The sequence below is a fragment of the Ursus maritimus genome, unplaced genomic scaffold (genome assembly GCF_017311325.1).
Source record: "Ursus maritimus isolate PB19 unplaced genomic scaffold, ASM1731132v1 scaffold_14, whole genome shotgun sequence".
Lineage (NCBI taxonomy): Eukaryota > Metazoa > Chordata > Mammalia > Carnivora > Ursidae > Ursus > Ursus maritimus.
Window position 1 is genome coordinate 8,490,067 of NW_024423786.1, and position 19,548 is coordinate 8,509,614.

The 19,548-nt window shown below is 46.5% G+C and overlaps 1 protein-coding gene and 1 pseudogene across 7 annotated transcripts in view; both read right to left on the minus strand.

The window, feature by feature from the left end:
* Positions 1 to 19,548, minus strand: part of MTMR14 (myotubularin related protein 14) — a 46,899-nt gene that overhangs the window by 26,729 nt on the left and 622 nt on the right. For 2 of the 7 annotated variants that reach the window (XM_040628513.1, XM_040628512.1), the window contains exons 1-7: positions 18,304 to 18,590; positions 16,389 to 16,537; positions 11,068 to 11,176; positions 3,860 to 3,935; positions 3,515 to 3,575; positions 1,844 to 1,966; positions 686 to 759 (exon numbers count right to left, since the gene is read on the minus strand). In XM_040628513.1, the coding sequence (XP_040484447.1) occupies positions 686 to 759; positions 1,844 to 1,966; positions 3,515 to 3,575; positions 3,860 to 3,935; positions 11,068 to 11,176; positions 16,389 to 16,537; positions 18,304 to 18,459 (748 nt within the window). In that variant the 5' untranslated portion in view covers positions 18,460 to 18,590. Of the gene's footprint in view, positions 1 to 685; positions 760 to 1,843; positions 1,967 to 3,514; positions 3,576 to 3,859; positions 3,936 to 11,067; positions 11,177 to 16,388; positions 16,538 to 18,303; positions 18,591 to 19,548 lie in introns of those variants that run through there. The other 5 variants (XM_040628510.1, XM_040628511.1, XM_008697988.2 and 2 more) reach the window with 5 other exon arrangements.
* On the minus strand, positions 4,868 to 7,292 carry LOC103669577 (annotated as a pseudogene).

The window sequence follows — 19,548 nt, forward strand, 5'->3', positions numbered from 1 at the left end:
GGGCCAGCGCAGCACAATTAGCTGCTGACACGGAGTAGCAGCAATGGTATTTTATGCTGAAATAGTATTTCACCTGCACAGAGCACTTTCACAAACATGATCTCATCTCAGCTTCACAACAAAACCTTGAGTTAAGCCTTTCCCAGTTCCAAACGACCCCTGAGAAAAGCTGAGCTTGGAGAGGTAAAGTAACTCGCTCAGGGTTGCAGCAGTACCTGAGCCAGGAGTCAATCCCTGGACCCCAAATGGAAAGTGCCTCCCAGGACAGTGTCCTGCCCTAAGCGTGAGAGCTTAAGACTGAGAGCCACGGTGTCCTATGCTGATCCACATAACATTCTCCGGGGGTGAGGGAGGGGGTGGCTTCGGTGGCTCAGTCCGTTAAGCGTCTGACTCCTGGCTTCAGCTCGGGTCAGGATCTCAGGGTCATGAAATTGAGCCCCGTGTTCGGCTCAGTGCTCAGCATGGAGTCTGCTTAGTTTTCGTCTCTCCCTCTCTCTCTACCCCTCCTCTCTCTCTCTCAAATAAAGAAATAAATCTTTAAACCAAGACAACACAAAACATAAGATCCTCCGGGAAAGCTCTAGGGCACCTATGTACCTAAGTACAGAAGCCTGCAGATGGCCTCTGAGAGCCCCCAGTCCTAGGAAATCTGTCACCTGACTAGAGCCTGGAAAGAGCTCCCTACCTGGATACGGGATGGAGAGGAGAGTGAAGTCGGCATAGCGCTGGGCTTTGTCCACCTTCTCGGAGGAGGTTACACTACAAGACAGGACACAATGTGTTATGGCATCACAACACGTACGCACCATTCCCCAATGAGTATTACAACAACGCAAAATGAACCTCTCACTAAAGAAACTACTCTTCAGAATTAGGAATGATTCCCTTCAGCAGGGCTGACTTTGAACAATTAAGAAATGTACCTTCTCTGCCCCCTACTCTAACTTATCCGGTGAGAGGTTACTCTCCAATTCTGCAGCGCCCACAAGCGTGACAAACTTCCCACGGAGTCCCACAAACGAGGCAGCACAACCACCCGACCCAGACGGTGGAATGAGACGAGAGCAAGTCACTGAAACACCATCCAGAGAGGGCTTCTGGGGGACTCTAGCCTCTACTGCCTTCTCCAGTATTCACTGAGGACACTCCTAAACACGGTGGACAAATGGCATCTCAAAGGGAAAGACTTAGGACATTCTGAAAGATGAAGGGAAGAAGGGAGAAAGGAATATTCAGGTATCTAGACATAGCTGAGCTGTAAGGCCTCAGGATACCTTATTTTCTAAGACAACCTCAGCATAGGTAAAAGTCAGTATTATGAAAAAAAATTTTTTTAGGGGGAGTAACTTCTATAATCTCATCACCTCAACCCCGCTTCCATTATTTTCAAATTTTGCCTTATCAAATATCAAGATTTGGTCCACGTGTGAAGTAAAAATTGGGTATATACACTGATTTTTTGTTGTTGTTCCATTTAGAAAGAGACTCTAATCTACCAGAGATGGTGCAGAACTTGGAGCCATGGGACAAACCTTCAAGAACATCTAAGAGAAGGAGGCAGCAGAGCACAGGTTAGAGACTCATGGCCCCTCAGTTACTATTTGCACGACCTTGAGCAAGTTACTTCACCTCTCTGTGCTTTAGTTTCTCACTTGCAAGAGGGGCATAGTAGAATCTGCCTTTGCAAGAATGTTTGAAGATACAGCCAGAAGATGTACAGAAAGCCCTCAGCACGAGGCCTGGCATGTGGTGAGCCCTCGGTAACTGCTACAGACCGTCACCAACCTGAAAAGCGGTGAACATACCACCTCTGCCTATTTCGCAGCAGGTGGTCTGTACTTACTTCATGCCAAACTTCACCTTCTTGTTCTCTACCATCAGGTCACAGATGTATTTGACCGACAGGTACCGAAGCAGCTTGATGTCATAGCCTCTGACCTTATCAAAAAGATGTGTGTCGGAACTTCTGAAACAAAGAGCCGGAGGGAGAAGTTGTACTGCACATTCATTCAGAGAAGTCTGCGGGGTAGGGAGCGCGTTCAAGGAAGTATAGATGTCACTGGCAAGAACTTCTGTTTGCCTTCTCCGCAAGACGGAAGAGGGCTGAGACAGAACAACTGGCTTCAGGGAAGGTGACTTTCTAGATTACCCTGCTCTCTGGGACATATTTCAAAGGGAGCAATTTGCAGCCAGGAACTGGGAAAGGGCATTTTGGCACTGCTTGACATTAAGCCAGAAGACTCAAGATAATCTCTGAGTTCTAAAAAGCAGCAAACTGGTGACTGATAGAGTCTTTGAGCTTCCATTAGAGTTTATCTCCCTCCACCCCCCCTTCTTCCCCATTTATGACCATTGTTAGCCATATGATTTGCTCATAATGTAAAGAGTGAAATGCTTGTTGGGAGATGGGCTTTTTAGAGCTGTTGTTATCAACTGATTGTGAAATACTAGCAAGTGAATTCCCTCTACTTAGCAGGTCTAAGAAGCAAGGAGATAAAATTTTTCCTAATCCCCCAGGCTGTCTTTTGATCAGTCATACAGATAAAGGCAAAAGTAGAATGAGTACATAGTTACCATTAATTTTTTTTTAATGATTTTTTATTATATTATGTTAGTCACCATACAGTACATCCCCGGTTACCATTAATTTTTTAATGCCCACTGCTTTGCTGTCCACAGCAGCCTCCTCGCCAAGAACAGTGTATGCTATGGAAGACGGCCTGGCTGAGGCAGAGGTCGTCTGATCTCAAGGGAAGAGCCAAACATTCTTGACCACAAGCCAGGGTGGCTGCTCTTGGAACTAACAGGCAGAACTGGGCATAGTGAGATGCCTTTTCATGCACCAAACCGTGACTTTGGGCAACTGATCTTACTAGGGTACTTGTGTGCATTCCAGAGATGCCTGACACTAAAGACTTTCCATGGGTACAGACCATGCAAAAGAGCTTTTCCAAAATAACCTACGGTGTCATTTTCTAAAAACATTTGGAAAGGAGGTAGAAGAGTGTGAACCAGCCCATTTCCCCCCTTTAAGGGGACCTAAAATACTTTGTATCAAGCTCTATTGACAACATGATGAACCGTGTAATGTCTAGTCTCTAGGTCTCCCACATGAGGACTGTAGCCCTTGCCCTGGGCCTTGGTACCAGGTATGCTGTGTGACACCTGGCAGGCTGGCTGTCAGCACCCTGGTCACACCCTGGAAACCATGGGGCTTGAACACACACACACAGATGTCTGAGCCCTGTCTCAGACCTGAGGACCCTGGGGCTGAGATATTGCCTAGGAGGGAGACAGACTGCTCAGACAGCTGATAAAATCAGCTCTGGTCAGAAGCTATGGGATGGACCTCAACAACCCTATTTCAGGGGCTTGGACTTAGCAGTGGAAGGAAAGGAGCCAAAGCACTCACCTGGACCAGTGATGAACATACACCATCGGTCTGAAAATGCCCACCACTGGTCAGATACCCATCCCCAATACAAGCCCAGATCCGTAACAATCTGGCACTGACCGAAGAGCGCAGTCCTCCTCGGTGATGTCCTCTGAATCTGCCCAGGCATCATCTGCACCCCCTGCCAGAGAAACCTGTCAGCACCAAGGCTGTTGCGCAGGGCTCCACCCAGGGGCTTCCTGACCAGGCTCCTCCCACCCCATTCTGACACCACCCCCAAGGACAGCCCTCAGATGTCCCCTACGCCTGGCAGTCTTCTTTATCCCAGCATCTCGTTGAGTAATGAAGGGAAGGCCCCTGGTCTCCCCCCAGATCGCTCCTACTCTCTACCTATGCCACTGTGGTGTGGGTGGCTATTCTCCACATCTGGGCTCTTGTTCTTAGAGGAGGTAGTTCGATACTTACCTGAGAAAATATAGTTGTAGCCAGTGCGTCCATACAGCTCCCCCCATCCAGCCAGGGTAGCCGACCTGCAAATGTGCTGGGAGAAAAACAGCATTTTCAGATGCTTTTCTGGGGGTTTTTTGTTCTTGTTTTTTCCCAGCTTTATTGGGATATAATTGACATACAATATTGTATAAGTTTAAGGTTTACAACATGCTGATTTGATACACTTACAGACTGTAAAACCACCATCGCATAAGCTAACAGCTCTATCATGTCACACAATTACCGTTTCTTTTATGTGGTGACAACATTTAGGATCATCTCTTTGCAACTTTCAAGCATATAATACAATATTAATAACTATAATCACTCTGCTGTACATTAGAGCCTCAGGTTTGTACCCTCTGGCCAACGGTCAAGTTGGTTTTCTCAAGTGTGCACAGTTGAAGGAACACCTAAGACTCTGCAGATTCTTCCAGGCCCAGCTTCTGGGTCCAGGAACGCTCCCCCAAGTTTTCCCAGCATCCAGGCCACAGCAGTCACTCTGAAGTGTGCCTAGAATTTTTAATCTACATCCTGTCAAGGGAGCATCTCTCCCAAACAAGAGGCGCCAGAGTGCTACTAAGAGTGACGGACAGATTTACGGGCTGACACACGCGTATGTGTGTAGGATTCGATGTTACTGTCCACGTACATGTGCTGGGTGTGGCACAGTGAGCCCATGAGGTAGATGTGGCAGGTGGCAGGTGGCATGCATCGTTGCTGCTTCACAGAAGGCGCAGGAAGGTGAAGTGATGTGTAAGGCCAGACCGGGAGGTGTAAGCTGGGGTTTCGTGTAGACCCACCTACCTCCAAAGCCTGTGTGCTTATCATCATCTGGAACTGTTTAGCACAGGGGTGAGCAACCTCTGAAGCTGGTGGGTCAATTAAGGGAGAAACGTTTGGGTTTTTGTTGTTGAAATTACATCTCTCTCCTCTTGATCAAGGAAATGTAGTAGCTGTAACTGCTTTTTTTTTTTTTTATTCTTTTCCTCATTACTTAAAGATCACCTTGAAAGCTAGAATCCTAGAAACAAGGCAACTGGACTGAACTTCAAAATCTAATTTTAAGGCTGTATCTTTTATTAAACTGTGATGAGATCCAGTAGGGTTGGGGGCATGGGAGGAGATAGGTGGTAATGAGTAAGCCAACTGATCCAGAGTTTAACTAAAGGATAGAGGTGGCAGTGAGGTGGCTGGGAGTTTATATTAGAGAGAAGGGCAGCTACATGACAGAGAGGGGTGAAGTTCATTTCTGAATGGGTCATACAGACTGACAATGTAAAGCAGGTCCCTGAAAGACTGCAAAATACTGCCTGAGGGCTTCTTTTTCTTCTCTACCTGTTAGATAATGGGAGAGACAAGGTTTTGTAGCTACAGGAAAGGGGTGTGGGTGGGCATCACCAGCTCACCTTCCAGCTCTCTTGAGGTAGTGACAGCCTGGGGGTGGGGGCAGGTAATAGAAAAGCAACCTAGATACAACCGAAGGCAGGGTGTGGTGTTTTTTCAGGGCTGGGGACAAGAAGAGATTCATGGGAAGGCTGTCCCGGCAGTTTGTGATGAAGGACATGGGCTGGGATTCCTGCTGGCCTGAGCACGATGCACCCTGGTGGGGGCTGCTTAATTTTTTTCTGGGTCCAAAAGCATTTTGAAAATCTAATGAAAATGATCAACTATCTCCAGAAAAAAACATATACACCACAGTTAACTTATATTTTAGAGGTTCCTGGACTCTCCCAAGTTCTACCATGGACCCACCTCTAGCCGCTGCTAAGAGCTGCTCTAAGGTGGGAGCAGGGAAGTGGAAAACTGTAGCAGGAAGTGTCAATCCCCAGGGTTAGTACCAGAGAAACTCTCATGTTAAGTGGGGAGGTCTGATTCCTGACAGCAAGACCATAGGGGGCATTCGGCTTGTTTTGAGGTCCCCCATCCCAGAAATAAATAGTCAATTTTACTGGGCCCAGATAAGGGGTCTGTGGGTCTTAGACGACTTCTGTGTATTTATCAATTTTCTTCTCCAGGTTCTTTCAGCCTGTTTCTGTAGCCTCATGAGCAGCTTTTTCTTCGAGTAAATGGATCTCGGCCTTCTCCTTCCTCTTGTCCTCCAGGGTGGCTGCTACCGTCCCGTACTTCCAGCCAACCTCATGAGCCAGGAACCCCAGGTAAGCGTGTAAGCTTCACGCACAACCTTGAGAACAGCAAGAACTACCACCTGCTTTTTCTTGTCATAGGGTGGCAGGATCCCTTGAGGCGGTCCAGGGCAGCCTGGCCCTGCTGGGTCTTGAGGGGGCAGCAGGCCTCGCACCGTCTGCCAAAAGATGCGTCTGGGCACTCAGAAGTGGTAGGGGCCACAGGATGGCTTGCTGTGCATCCATTTGCAGAAAAAGGCCAGCTACTTCAACTTGTTTCTGTAGAAATTTCCAGAAATGTTGATGCCCTCACAGCACATGACTTCAAGCGGAGCTGCACCCAGTTGACCATGATGGATGCCCGGCAGCCCAGGAGACAGCCTCTGCCATTGAGCACCAGGACTGCCCTCCATCATCTTCAGCAGCCGCCTGGGAAAGCTTGTTTGAGTTCGACTGGAGTGTGTTATCGTGCCCACCCTTCCCCATCACCTAAGTTGCTAACACCAAATGTCACCCTTCTTTGCATTTTTTGGTTGTTGTTGTTGTTATCTTTTCAGAGCAGAGACATACACTGTCTTTGGCTCTTGAGTTTTGAAATTGTTTCTTGAACTCTCTCCTAGGTTCAGATACCTCCTGTCCCAGTTCTCTCATATCCCTTAGATCCGTCCTTGCCTCTTTGGATAAGTCAGGCAGCGAGACGTGGGCCCAGAGGGCTCATCAGAGTGAAAAGAGCGGGCAAGTTGGCTAACTCCCCACGCGAGGCACTAACCTCCTCTGAAGGAAGGTCCTCAGGGGGTACCTGGTGCAGGCTGTACTGTACAGCAGACTCTGTCTCCCGACCCCTGCTCCTCAGCCTCATAACCCCACCACTTAGCACCTTAGCACCATAAACTCCATCACTTCCGCACTCTAGGCTTAGCTTCTGACTGAAGAAGCGGGATGCGCTGTGGATGCTATTTACCTCATTGTAAGCAGCCTCTAATTCTGCATGAGGACTAGCGCTCTGCAGGATTTGCTTATCTGGTAACCACCTTTGACACACAGATGAAGTGGCAGACCATTACTCCCCATCTCTTAAGGGAGCAAACAAAGAGAAAGATGACTTGTCCCAATTGTAATTGTCTAAAAGTCGGATACAAGTGTTGGGGGAGAAAAATGGCAAGGAGAACATCTTACCCTTACATGCTTTAACTGAGGTTTTTTTGGTTTTTTTTTAAAGATTTTATTTATTCATTTGACAGAGAGAGACAGCCAGTGAGAGAGAGACAAGCAGGGGGAGTGGGAGAGGAAGAAGCAGGCTCCCAGCGGAGGAGCCTGATGTGGGGCTCGATCCCAGAACGCTGGGATCACGCCCTGAGCCGAAGGCAGACGCTTAATGACTGAGCCACCCAGGCGCCCCTGAACTGAGTTTTTAAAAAAAATTTTGATATTTTATTTAACTCAATGATATCCCGAATATTATGCCAACATATACTCACTTTAAAAATCATTAATATTTTACATTTTCTGTACTAAATCTTTAAAATTCGATCTGTATTTTATACTTTCAGCACATCTCAACTAGAATCCTTTCCTTTTAGTTTTTAGTTTTTTTTTTTTACTAATTAGAAAAAAATTTTTTTTAATTAAGTAATATCTATGCCCAACCTGGGGCTCGAACTCATGACCCTGAAGTCAAGAATCGCATGGTGTACTGACTGAGCCATCCAGGTGCCTCTTTACTTTTAGCATTTATTTATTTATTTATTTATTTTTTTTAAAGATTTTATTTATTTATTCGACAGAGGTAGAGACAGCCAGCGAGAGAGGGAACACAAGCAGGGGGAGTGGGAGAGGAAGAAGCAGGCTCATAGCGGAGGAGCCTGATGTGGGGCTCGATCCCAGAACGCCGGGATCACGCCCCGAGCCGAAGGCAGACACTTAACCGCTGTGCCACCCAGGCGCCCCTACTTTTAGCATTTAAAGGGAAAAGTAGTCCTGACCCCAAATACAGTTGTATTTAACAAAAAAATTCCACGTTGTTTCGGCTATAAATTAACTGCAATAACATCAAACATTTAGTTCCTCAGTTGCACTAGCCACACTGCCCTGAGTTTTGAAGGAAGCACTTCCTAACACACCTGCCTTCCCCAACCTAGCAGAGGTACTGCCTCTGAAGTATTGGTAATAAACACCGCCGTCACTGCACTAGTTACCAAGTGCCCGCTGGTGCCACACAGCTGAGGATGAGATCCCCATTTCACAACACATGTTCTCCTACCTCTCCTAATCTCCCTCTCTGTCGCCTGTTCACTTGTCTGCCACTCACTGAGCTCCACGAGGACAAGGACCACCTTATTCATCTCTGTCACCCCAGACACTAGTACAGGGCCCCTACTGCTTTATCCAAAAGCAGGAGCTGAGCTTCCACTTCTAAGCCGAGTGGATACTTTGCTAGGTACTGGGAGAACAACAGTCAGACAAGGCCCCTGTCTCAAAGGGACTACGGCAGAGAGGAAATGACAGACATTCAAAGACACAATTAGAATGAAGCACATGTAGGGAGGTAAAAAGTGAGTGAACACCGACTGTGTCAGGGGAAGCCAAAGGGTATGAAATGGTATCATGCTGCCTGGACAAGACGTGTAAAAGGAGAAGAAAGCAGGTTAATGGCAAAGCCCTCATCAACATTTACCAATGTAAAGGACTCCTCAGAATAATCCTTCTAACTCACTGGTCTTTCTCTGACATCAGGTGGCTTCGGGCTCTTTTGTCACAGGCCTGCCTAGTCTGTAAGTGCAAACAATCTGCCATTTAGCAACCCTACTTATTCAGCTGTTCAGTGAGGCACTTCTCAAACACGTTCAGGAAAGTTTCTTACTTAGGATGTACAGTCAAAGGAGTGAGACACAGCAGACCTGACAAAGCTACACAGGTCTCTCTGCTACAAGACATCTCAGAGCCTTTGTTACATCAACGTACACTTACCAATGGACTTTATGAACGTGGAGCCTGGTGATCAGGCCAACTCAGGTACGCAGAATTTCTCATTCACGGACAGGGAATGCTTTTCACAAGCATATCCTTAAACTACTGTTCTATGGAACACACTTCGGCAAACACTGGTTTGAGTATTACCTATGGAATTTCTAGTGACAAGCACTATGCTCCATAGAGCAGTGGTCTTTAAACTGGAGTTCCAGTAACTTGCAGGACCACAACAACTTCCCAGAGGGGGAGGGGGAACAAAAAGCTATAAGATCATCAACCTCGGGAACTTCCATACAAGCTTTTCCCTAAAATCAACCTCTCCAAGGAAGCCTTCATTCAAGTCCCCTTTCTTAACTCCCCTTTCACATCTGCCCTTCTCCCATTTTATGAAAAGAAAGGTACAAAGGGGCCCAAACAGGCCTCACATGCCTCCTCCTCTCCTCACTGCCCCGGCGGGCGCTGGACCACCCACACTGGGTAACCGCAACTGGGCTCTGCAAGCCACTGGGACTGCAGCGCACGTGCTCCTGTATCTGCCAGCTGAAGAGAGAGACTGCATCTGTTCCCCTCCCCCCCTCCAGGCTCCTCCCAGACTAATCCTCCTGAAAAAATTACTTTCCTCCTGTGTTTCCCTGCTCGAAAATCACACTGCTCTCCTGGCAAATGCAAGCACCTTGGTCAGCATTCGGCCTCCTGCAATCAATCCCTTCCATCCTCTGGCCTGGCATGCACCTTCTGCTCCAGTCAGGGAGAGGTCCTGGCCCCTCCAGTTCCTGTCTCCATGCCTTTTCCCATGTTGCACCACCTGCTAGGAACACCCTCCCACCTGTCTGCCAGCTAGCATTCTGTTTTCCCGCCAGTGCTCTCAAGCCACGGCCTGCTCACTTAATTAGGCCACTGGTGAGTCACTCCACACTGCTGTCTGAGCTCCTCTTACACCACACCAGAGGACCCTAAATTTCAGTGTGGTAGCCTGAGGGAACTCCAGGTTCAGTTCAAATCCCAGCTCTTTTGGTAAACTTGGCAAAGTTACTTGATCACTTTGTTTCATCTGCAAAATGGGAACACCAATTACATCAAAGGATTATAAAAAGATAGGTAAATGAGACCACACTGGGGAGCCAAGTTAGTGAACGTCACTAAAGTATAAGCTCCATGAGGGTAAGGATTTTTGTCTACACACTGATATCTTAAGGCCTGAAACATAATACACATTCAGTAAACACTTAGTAAATTATAGGACTGAAAGAATGAACAAACAACAACGTATTAACTTACTTGATCTAATCTAGTCCATAAACCTTTGATGTGTGCATGATTATTATTCCCATTTTATAGAAGAGGACACCGAGGCCTTGTATAGGCAGGAAGTCACAGGGCCAAGATCTGAACCTAAGCAGTCTGGCTCCAGAACACAAGGTGGGGTGGGATGCCTGTCTGGCACAGTCGGTTAAGCAGCCGCCTTCCTCTCAGGCCATGATCCCAGGGAGCCTGCCTCTCCCTCTGCCTGCTGCTCCCCTTGCTTGTGCTCACTCACTCTTAAATAATCTTTTTTTTTTTTTTAAAGATTTTATTTATTTATTCGACAGAGAGAGACAGCCAGCGAGAGAGGGAACACAAGCGGGGGAGTGGGAGAGGAAGAAGCAGGCTCATAGCGGAGGAGCCTGACGTGGGGCTCGATCCCACAACGCCGGGATCACGCCCTGAGCCGAAGGCAGACGCTTAACCGCTGTGCCACTCAGGCGCCCCACTCTTAAATAATCTTTAAAAAGAGAGAGAGAGAGAGAGAGAGAACACAGGGTAGGATACTCTGGTGTGACTATCCCTTCCTTACATAGACTCCCCTGGAAGGTGGTATAAAAAATTGGTCTGGGCTAACATAATATAATAAAAAAAATTAAAATAAAAAAAAAATTTTTTTTAAAAATTGGTCTGTTTCTCTGGCCTGCTTTACATAGCACCAGGCACCCAGTTATCACCCAACACTTGGCTGGCAAATGCCAAGAACGAGATGAACATACACTTTGCATTAAGCCAGCTACCTCAGAAGAGGGTCTCAAGGAGTGTGAGGCTATGGTGTATTCTTACCTTGCCCTTGAACAGGATCACTGGACAGACAAACCGTCCTCTGCACCTGGCCGTCTTGCTACGGTTGACGAGGTCTTGCAACTTGCTCACTTGCACAGTGCTCTGAAACCTAAGGCACAGGCAAGAGGCAGGTCAGGCTGGCTTCTAACTGGGCATTTTGTTTATGTGTATGTGTGTTCACAAAGACCCCATGTGAGGTCTGCAAATGTGTGTGTGAATACATACTTGATATTCGGTAAATGCTTTAATCCCTAAACTCTAGAGCATGGATATGTTAAGCTTTTCAGGAAAAGAAAAAAAATGCTACATTATACATAATAAAATTTAAATCATCCTGATTTTAGAACCCTTAAAATGAAAAAACAAGTGAGCTACTTTGAAGACCTGGTACATAAAATACAGAAATACACATAGCAAACTGGATGCTGATTATGTCTGGGGTGTACATTTTTTTTATTCCCAGAGTAAGACAATAGGTGCTCTGGGGACCCTATGGAAATCATAGGGCCATTTTTGTGATCTTTCAGGGGGCAGGCTAAGAAGAAGGTTCATATTTCACATGGTGATAAGCTTCTGATATTTCATCAACATTCCAACTATCTTTAACAGTCCAAGCAGCAAACAGGGCGGAAAATGCTGGAGCAAAGGAGGTAAAAAAAAAAAAGCAGCTGTTTGTGGCAAGGAGAAATACAGTAAGTAATCCACTGGGTTTGGTAAGGGAGCTTCCAGATCATGAAAGAGTCAGGTTTAGAGATGAGCTCCAGCAAGGCAAAGCCATAATGAAATCAGTAGACCCTAAAAACAGGGTCTCTTCTTATAGACTCACCTACCAATCCTGAGCAAAATGCTCCACATCAGCCAGACAGAGCTTTTGGTTGCACGAGAAAGGAGAGGCAGGAAAGTTAAAAGAGTGGGAAACTATGTAGATTAAATGAGCAGAAGGGAGGGAAAACACTCTATGCTCCCTCCATATAAGGTAGAGGTTCCAGGTCAAGTCCTAGAAGGCATTTAATTCCTTCTACGTCCTAATCCTCCTAGGCATCAATGTGATCTTGCACAGCAAATGCATACAAATAATTGTTTCCAAATGAGTAAATTCAGCAACTCCTACACACCTGTGGTAACTTTTTAAGTCTATCTGGATGCTGTTGGCATTAATAAAAGTCTTTTAAAAATACGGCTGATTTCTCAGTAGTCTTCACAGATATATTTGCAAGCCACAATTATTAAAAATATAACTACTATCGGGGCGCCTGGGTGGCACAGCGGTTAAGCGCCTGCCTTCGGCTCAGGGCGTGATCCTGGCGTTATGGGATCGAGCCCCACATCAGGCTCCTCCGCTATAAGCCTGCTTCTTCCTCTCCCACTCCCCCTGCTTGTGTTCCCTCTCTCGCTGGCTATCTCTGTCAAATAAATAAATAAAATCTTTAAAAAAATAAATAAAAATAAAAATAAAAATATAACTACTATCAAGTGGGGTCTGAAACTGAAGTTAGAAAGAGGTTTTCAAATAAAAATCTGGACCCATAGTTTGATGATCTTGGAAAGAGAACAAGGGGGTAAAAGAACAGAACTTAACACTTCCCATGGTGTATTTTTCTGTGAGATCTGATTTAAGATGCTACTTTCGTAGTCAATTTTTTTTTCTTTTTTGAAGACAGGAAGAATGGCAAACTTGAAGAGGCTGGGGTGCCTCTTTAAGGTGCCTGTAGGGTGGCACTGCCACCCAGCGATGCCCTAGAAAGTCCGTGGCTCACTGAAAACCAAGTTCTGCCACTTCCCCTCACTCAGTTTCTCTATGAAATAAAAAGGCACCTCAGTACAAAATAATCTCCTAATCCAACCCAGATGCCAGGAGAATATGAAACAGAGAGCACATACAATGCCGTCCATGGTAGTCTTCCTCTCGCTTTTGGTGGCCCCAGGCCATTTTCACAGACCTGGTCAGCACCATCTATTGCAACAGGATCTCACTTAATCACACCAGCAGCTCCCTTGAGTTCTTAATGCCTTGAAACTGTGTTTGATTCTCCCAGGCTGAGAGCTTCCATTCGGCAAACTCCATAAAACCAAGATGGAAAACATGCCAGTATTTCCCTCTTGGGGGCTCTGGGCAATCTCTTAATGTAGAAGCAGGCATACTTTTTCTGGTTAGGCTAGCTGGTGGTTTATTTTGCTAGTTCCCCTACTCAAAGAACCAATACAGCTTCCATTCTCAGTAGTTCCTGTTTTTATTTTTATTATCTCTTGGCCTTAGGATCTTTTTCTTACAGTGCTAAGCACTAAGCTATGTCTGGCACATGATACTCAGATTTGAATGAATAAACATAGACTTGTGTATTTGTCTTGTGGGACTGAGCTATTAACCTGTGGAATCTGATGCTATCTCTGGGTAAATAGTGCCAGAATTGAGCCGAATCACAGGACACCCAGCTGGTGTCCGAGAACTGGTGGTATGGGGGACCCCTCAACCCCTGGAATTAGGTGCAGAAATTAACCACTATCCCCCAGCGCCTCATCTGTACTTCCCTAATTCTGGTTCTTGTTACACAGTCATTGCTTATTTACTGGGCTGTGTTACCCAAAAGACCTAATGGTAGGGACTTCGTCTATCTGGTAGGGCTTCCAACTGGATCCCTGGGGACTGACGCATGGCAACAGCTCAATGGACGCCTGTTGACAAACACATGCCTTGGCTGCTCAGAGATCCCTATCCAGACTTCTACTCCCAGATGATGGCCTAGACTGTGGAGGTGAATTAACCAAACTAAACCACTTCCTGAATCCAGTTCTACCCTGTGTAATGCGGTCTAATTAGTGTCCTATTAACACCAAAGCCAGGTATGTAAAGAAGCAAAAAGTTCTGTTCCCACCTAACAAGCATATACTCCTTTCTCTTCAACTGAAAGGCACTGCCCGCTCAGAATTACTTCAAGGCCTTACAAGAAGTAAAACGTAAAAACAAAGTTCAATAACTCCTCTAGGGTGATGAATATGCCACCGTGGCTCTGGCCTAGAAGGTGTGACCCTGCTGGTGGAAGAACTGTGATGGTGACAGAAAGAAAAGGCAGACAGGCGCACAGAGCAGAGTGAGGAAGACCCGGATTTTAAACCCACCCCGCTTACTCCTTCTGTGATCTTCAGGAAAGGCAAGTTACTTCCCTGGGTTCTCACTTTTTCTTCGGTACAATGGAAGTACCACCTACTTTACTGGGCACCTGCAGGACTTGAGGGAGCTAGTGTGTAAAACCCTAATACCTGCCAAACGGTAGGCCCTCGGTAAACATTCGTTTCTCCTTCTTTAAGGGCTCTACTGCATCAGCGCTTCCAGGAAAAACTTCTGTGGGGCAACCAAGACTAAGTTCCTTAATGTACTTCTACTACAGGGTGGGGTGGCATCACCTGGGAGCTTGTGAGAAAATGTGGAAGCTCGGGCCCCACTCCAGACCTACTGAGTCAGATTTTGTGTTGTCACTAAAAGCGCAGGTGATTCGCTCATAGTCTAGCTGAAGCACCATCTCGACTACAGCTGAGCTTAATATCAGAATGCCATCGGGTCACCAAGGTAAAACCATCAGCAAGCACTGAAGAGGGTGGAAAGAAGGGCAAGGAAAAAAGAGATCTTGTTGAGAAACATTAGCTAAGGGCTTATAGATGTTGAGTCTACCCAATTCTGGGAGACATTAGGAAGAGACAGAAACCATATATAATGGAGCCATAACAAAGCCCAAATCTTTAGGGTCAGAGATCCCTGGAGTTCTTAATTCATATGACTGAGAATATGATATAATTTCTGTGATCCACATACAATCTGTTTTTCTAATACCTTCGTTTTTCTCAGTGAACCCCACCACAACCTCATGAGATGGCACACTTACTAGAAACTACACTTTACAGATAAGGAACCTGAGGCTTAGTCCTTACACTCCTCTCACCTGGTTATTCCCCTGCTTCAAAGCCTTCTCTGGCTCCCTATGGCCTACAGCAGTGGTCCTCAGCCTATACTGTACGGTAAGACTCATCTAGAGAGCTCCCTAAGAATGTAGATTCTGGAAATTCTGATTCAGGGGCCCTAAAATCTGTGATTTCAATCGGTGCTCGGGAGACTAGCACAATAAAACCACTAACACCCACAAGTCCACACTCCTTGGCCTGATGATCAAGACCATATACAAACTGGTCTTTTAGGACATGTCAGGACTGCTACTCATCCTTCCAGTTCCAGCTGAAGAGGACCTCTACCACGGGCTCTTCCTAAACACACACACACTTCAGGCAGAATTAACCATTCTCCCTGGTTTGTCTGCAGCGGTGCTTCTTAAACCGAATCACTAGGGCTTCTTGTCAGGCTGTGATTTTGATTCAGTGGCTTTGGAGCCAGAGATTCAGAGTCTCTAGCCAGTTCCTAAGGGGCACACTTCAGCAGTGAGGGCCTGCTGCACTCATCATAATACCGCATCTACAGGGCCATGCTTTCACAGATACTGTGAACAGCTCCTGGATTCTCTTAAAAGCAGCAGCAAGCATGGAGACAAGGGAACAAACTTTGAAATCAACATAAAGCATTTCCTGGAGCCTCCATGCTGTGATGATTTATTAGTGTCAAACAACTGCCACCATTTAGTGACTACCTTTGGGTTATATCCTGTGCCGAGTGCTTTATATATACTTATATGTGACCTGTTGTTACCCAAAGAAAGCACTCAGGCCTTGGTAGGCCCTCAATTAATGGTAGCTCTTATTTCTAATTCTTACAATAAACACGCCAGGCTTGTAACAACCCCACTTATCTGGGATTGCACTAGCCATTTTCCTGAACAGAGATAGAGACTTACCAATGAAAAAACCAAGAGACAAAGAGATTACATAATCTGCCCAAATCACTTACACAGCCAGCGTGTAAACTCAAGCAGTTTGACTCCAGACCTCAGGCTCTTAAGCCCTACAAAATGGTTAAGTGCCCTCAAGAATGTCAACAACGCAGCATAGCTCCCACCCCCACTCTCTTAAAAAAAAAAAAAAAAGAAAAAAAAAGGACACTAAGGTTCAGAATGGTGAGGAGTGAAGTAAACTGTCTTAGGTCAGTGAGCCCTAAGGTGGGGGAGAAATAGAAGTCCAGGCTTGTGACTTCCTACCGCTCATTCTATGCCAGGCTACTTTGTCAATCTAACTTATCAAACCCTGAATGAAACAAAGAGGCCGATAAGGTTTCACACCTGGGGAAAGTGAGTCTACCCCACCCAGTTCCCCGCCCAGTTGCCAACTTCCTGACTCTGGAGATGAACTGTCAGAGCCTCCCCAGACAGTTACATGATGCTCACGTGTCTTTTTCCTTCTCAGAACTTTCATACTCCAGGAACACGATGTGCTGGGGGTAGTGGCCACAGATATCCCCATTCACATTTTGGATCACACTGTAACAGTAGTCTCGGCCAAACAGCTCCAGACATCTCTTCTCAATGCGCTCAACCTGCACAGAGGAGGAGACCTGAGCGTAAAGAAGATTCTGGGATTCTGAGTATAAGAATTAAGCAGTTCGTGACCTGCAGAGGTCACTGGGAATGACATGTGCCTCTGTGATTATTATTCAATGCCAGGAAGAGACACTTTGCTGGGACACAGGCCCTAGATGTGTATTTCATTAATCTATATGCGGTATGTTTTGGGAGGTCTCTGAACCCCTCAGTGTTGCAGTGAAACAAGCATTTGAAGGAAAGGGCTACAATTTTCATTAGATTTTCAAGGCGGTCCACAATCCATAAAATATTAAGAACTCTTGCTCTAGATCACTTTAACATTAATCCATTATCTTCCCCTGGCTCCAGATTACTCCCCACTCTCTAGTCACAGACAAGTACCTAGACACTCTAGTTAGTATAACGAGTAAAAGCTGCAAACAAGGCTGTCTCCTCACACTCCATTTATTTATCAAATAAACGGATGAACTCCCCTTAAAATTGCTCTTGTTTAGTTCACAGTTCAGGGAAAGGTCCACTAGAAAAAAGGCATAAGACGTGTAATACCTTCAGAAGTCTACAAGAGATCAGGAAGCCTGGAGAGGCTTTAAGGTCAGCTGCAGTGAAAGTCAGGTATAACTTAAGACAACCCTAATCTTCAGGGGTGTAAGATGGAAGAGGGGCTCAGCAAACCACTGACCCTCCACAGCCACTCAAAAGAACAATGGAGAGGAAAAAACTCATAGTGGCTTAAACTAGGAATTCTCAAACTATAAGATGCATGAGTATCATTAAGAAGCCTATTAAAAAATGCAAATTCCAGGTTCCCACCCCAGAAATTCTGACTCAGTAGAACTGGATGGGATCAAGGAACCTTTATTTTTAACAAGCATCCCAGACAATGGTGAAACAGGTGGTCCTCAGGCTAAGCTCTGAAAACCACTTGGTTGTTTGGAGAGTGGGGAAATCCCATCATTACTGGTCTTTCCTAGATTACTCCAGAGAGTGGCAGGATACCAGCTGCAGTATGTTCCAGCAAGTAACCCCTGGAGCCAAACCAGAGTTTCGTGGCCCAGAATGGAACAGAATCCCACTGGAAAGCCTGATGCTAAACCTGCCAAAAGCACATGGGGAATAAGAGATAGGAGGATCCACAAGATTCCCATTTGATTGCCAAACAGTGCCTAGGATGGGAATGGCCCTACCAGGCTGGATGCCTTCCAGGTCTGGCAATAAGGAGACTGAAGGGAATCCCAAGGGTAGAAAAAAGAAGAACTGAGACTTGCTTTTGATAAAGGAATAGGGGGAGTGTGGGCTGTTCTCCTAATCTGTAGGGGAAGGAAAGGGATGGGCCTAGTCTAAAGTGACACTAAGGCTGTAGAAGGAAGGAACACACTCGGTCCCTATCTTGGTTCCTTTCTGACCTCTGACCTGGAGCAATCCTCTAGACTTTTGGTGGCGGGGGGGGGGGGGGGGGTTTGTACCCATACCTGATGCACGGGAATAACCCTCCTCAGCTCCCCCTCTCTCATGTCTGAACATGGTCCCTCAGCTCTGATCCTTGACCCCCAAACGCCTTGTCTCAAGCCAAAGGACGTCCTTCCTTGGCTCACTCTGACCCCAGTTCTTCCTTTTTCGGTTTTTGAACCCGACCCTTAACTCTCCGGATCCAGACCCTGGGAACTTCCCTCTCCTTCCTCTCACACCTGACCTCCGCCTTTCTTCTGTAACTGTTCAAGCCAAGGAGCTCTCTTTGTGCTCTTTACACCTCCGAACTCACCTTAGAGCCGCCCGTCCCGCTGCAGTCCTTGGCCCGGTACTGAGTCCGGGAGAACTCCTCCAGCAGCTCCCCGAGCCCCGGCTCCTGCGGCGGCGGGTTGCCCGAAGAAGCCGACGGCCCCGCCGAGGCGGCGGCGGCGGCCCTAGCACCCGCCATGGCCCAGCCCCGCGTCCCCTTCAGCACCCGGCGTCCCCCTCAGCGCGCCTCAGCCCTGCCCATGGCACCTGGAGGCACCGACTCCGAGTCCGGAACCTCCCGAACAGCCTCAGCCACCGCCTTCCCTTTCCACTTCCGGCCCCGCCCCACCCTGCCGGATGTTTACTTCGGTGCTGACCAATCGGAGCCCGGGACTCGCGCCCTGCCCCGTGATTACCGGCCCACCCCCAAATGTGGAGCGATCCAAAAGGTCTAGGGAGAGGGAGCCGGGGCCGCTCGCGGTTAACTCTGGCTCCGCCCCTCGGGGTTTCCTCGGGGAAGCCGGGCTAAACCATTGGGGATGCGGGAGGGGTGTTAGTGCGGGAAGTAGGAGGAAGGAACTATGGGAAATAACCGGAGGAAGAGTGGAATAAACCATTACAGGGAGAGGAGGAGGGAACGATTGCAGGCAACTAATTAGTGTTGGCAATCATAGTAATAATAGTAAGTAAAAATAAAACAGCATTTTATAAGGCACTTTTTGTTTACACTGTTCCTCACAATGTCCTTATGATTATAGTGCTCCTATAGTCGATCCGTGTTATCAAAGAAGGAAACGGGAGTCATGACTGTGTTGAAATTCTATGATTGAAAAGCACCATATTTTTTCTTTTTTTGTTAATGGAACATTTCAAACATTCACAGAACTGGAAAGAATAGTATAATGACCCCCTCATGTATCCATTAGTCAATTTCAACAATAATCAACATATGCCATTCTATCTTGTTTAATCGGTCTTTCCCCCATCCAGTAGACTAATTTTAAAGCAAGTCTCATCATTTCATCTATGAATATTTCAGTATTTATCTCTAACAGATTACTAGTGTTACAAAATGATTTTAAAAAAACACAATTTGGGTGTGTTAACAAAATTCAAGTAAATTTGGCTTTAATCAACTATTCATGAACCCAGCAGCACCCCAGGTAGCAAGTAGAAAGGAGCTCCGGGGAACTACAAAATGGAAGGATTTTATAGTCGGAAGGTGTGACAGGGAAGTTAAAAGAGTTGATCATTCATCAGTTTACCTTTCCTTAGGGGAAGACAGGGG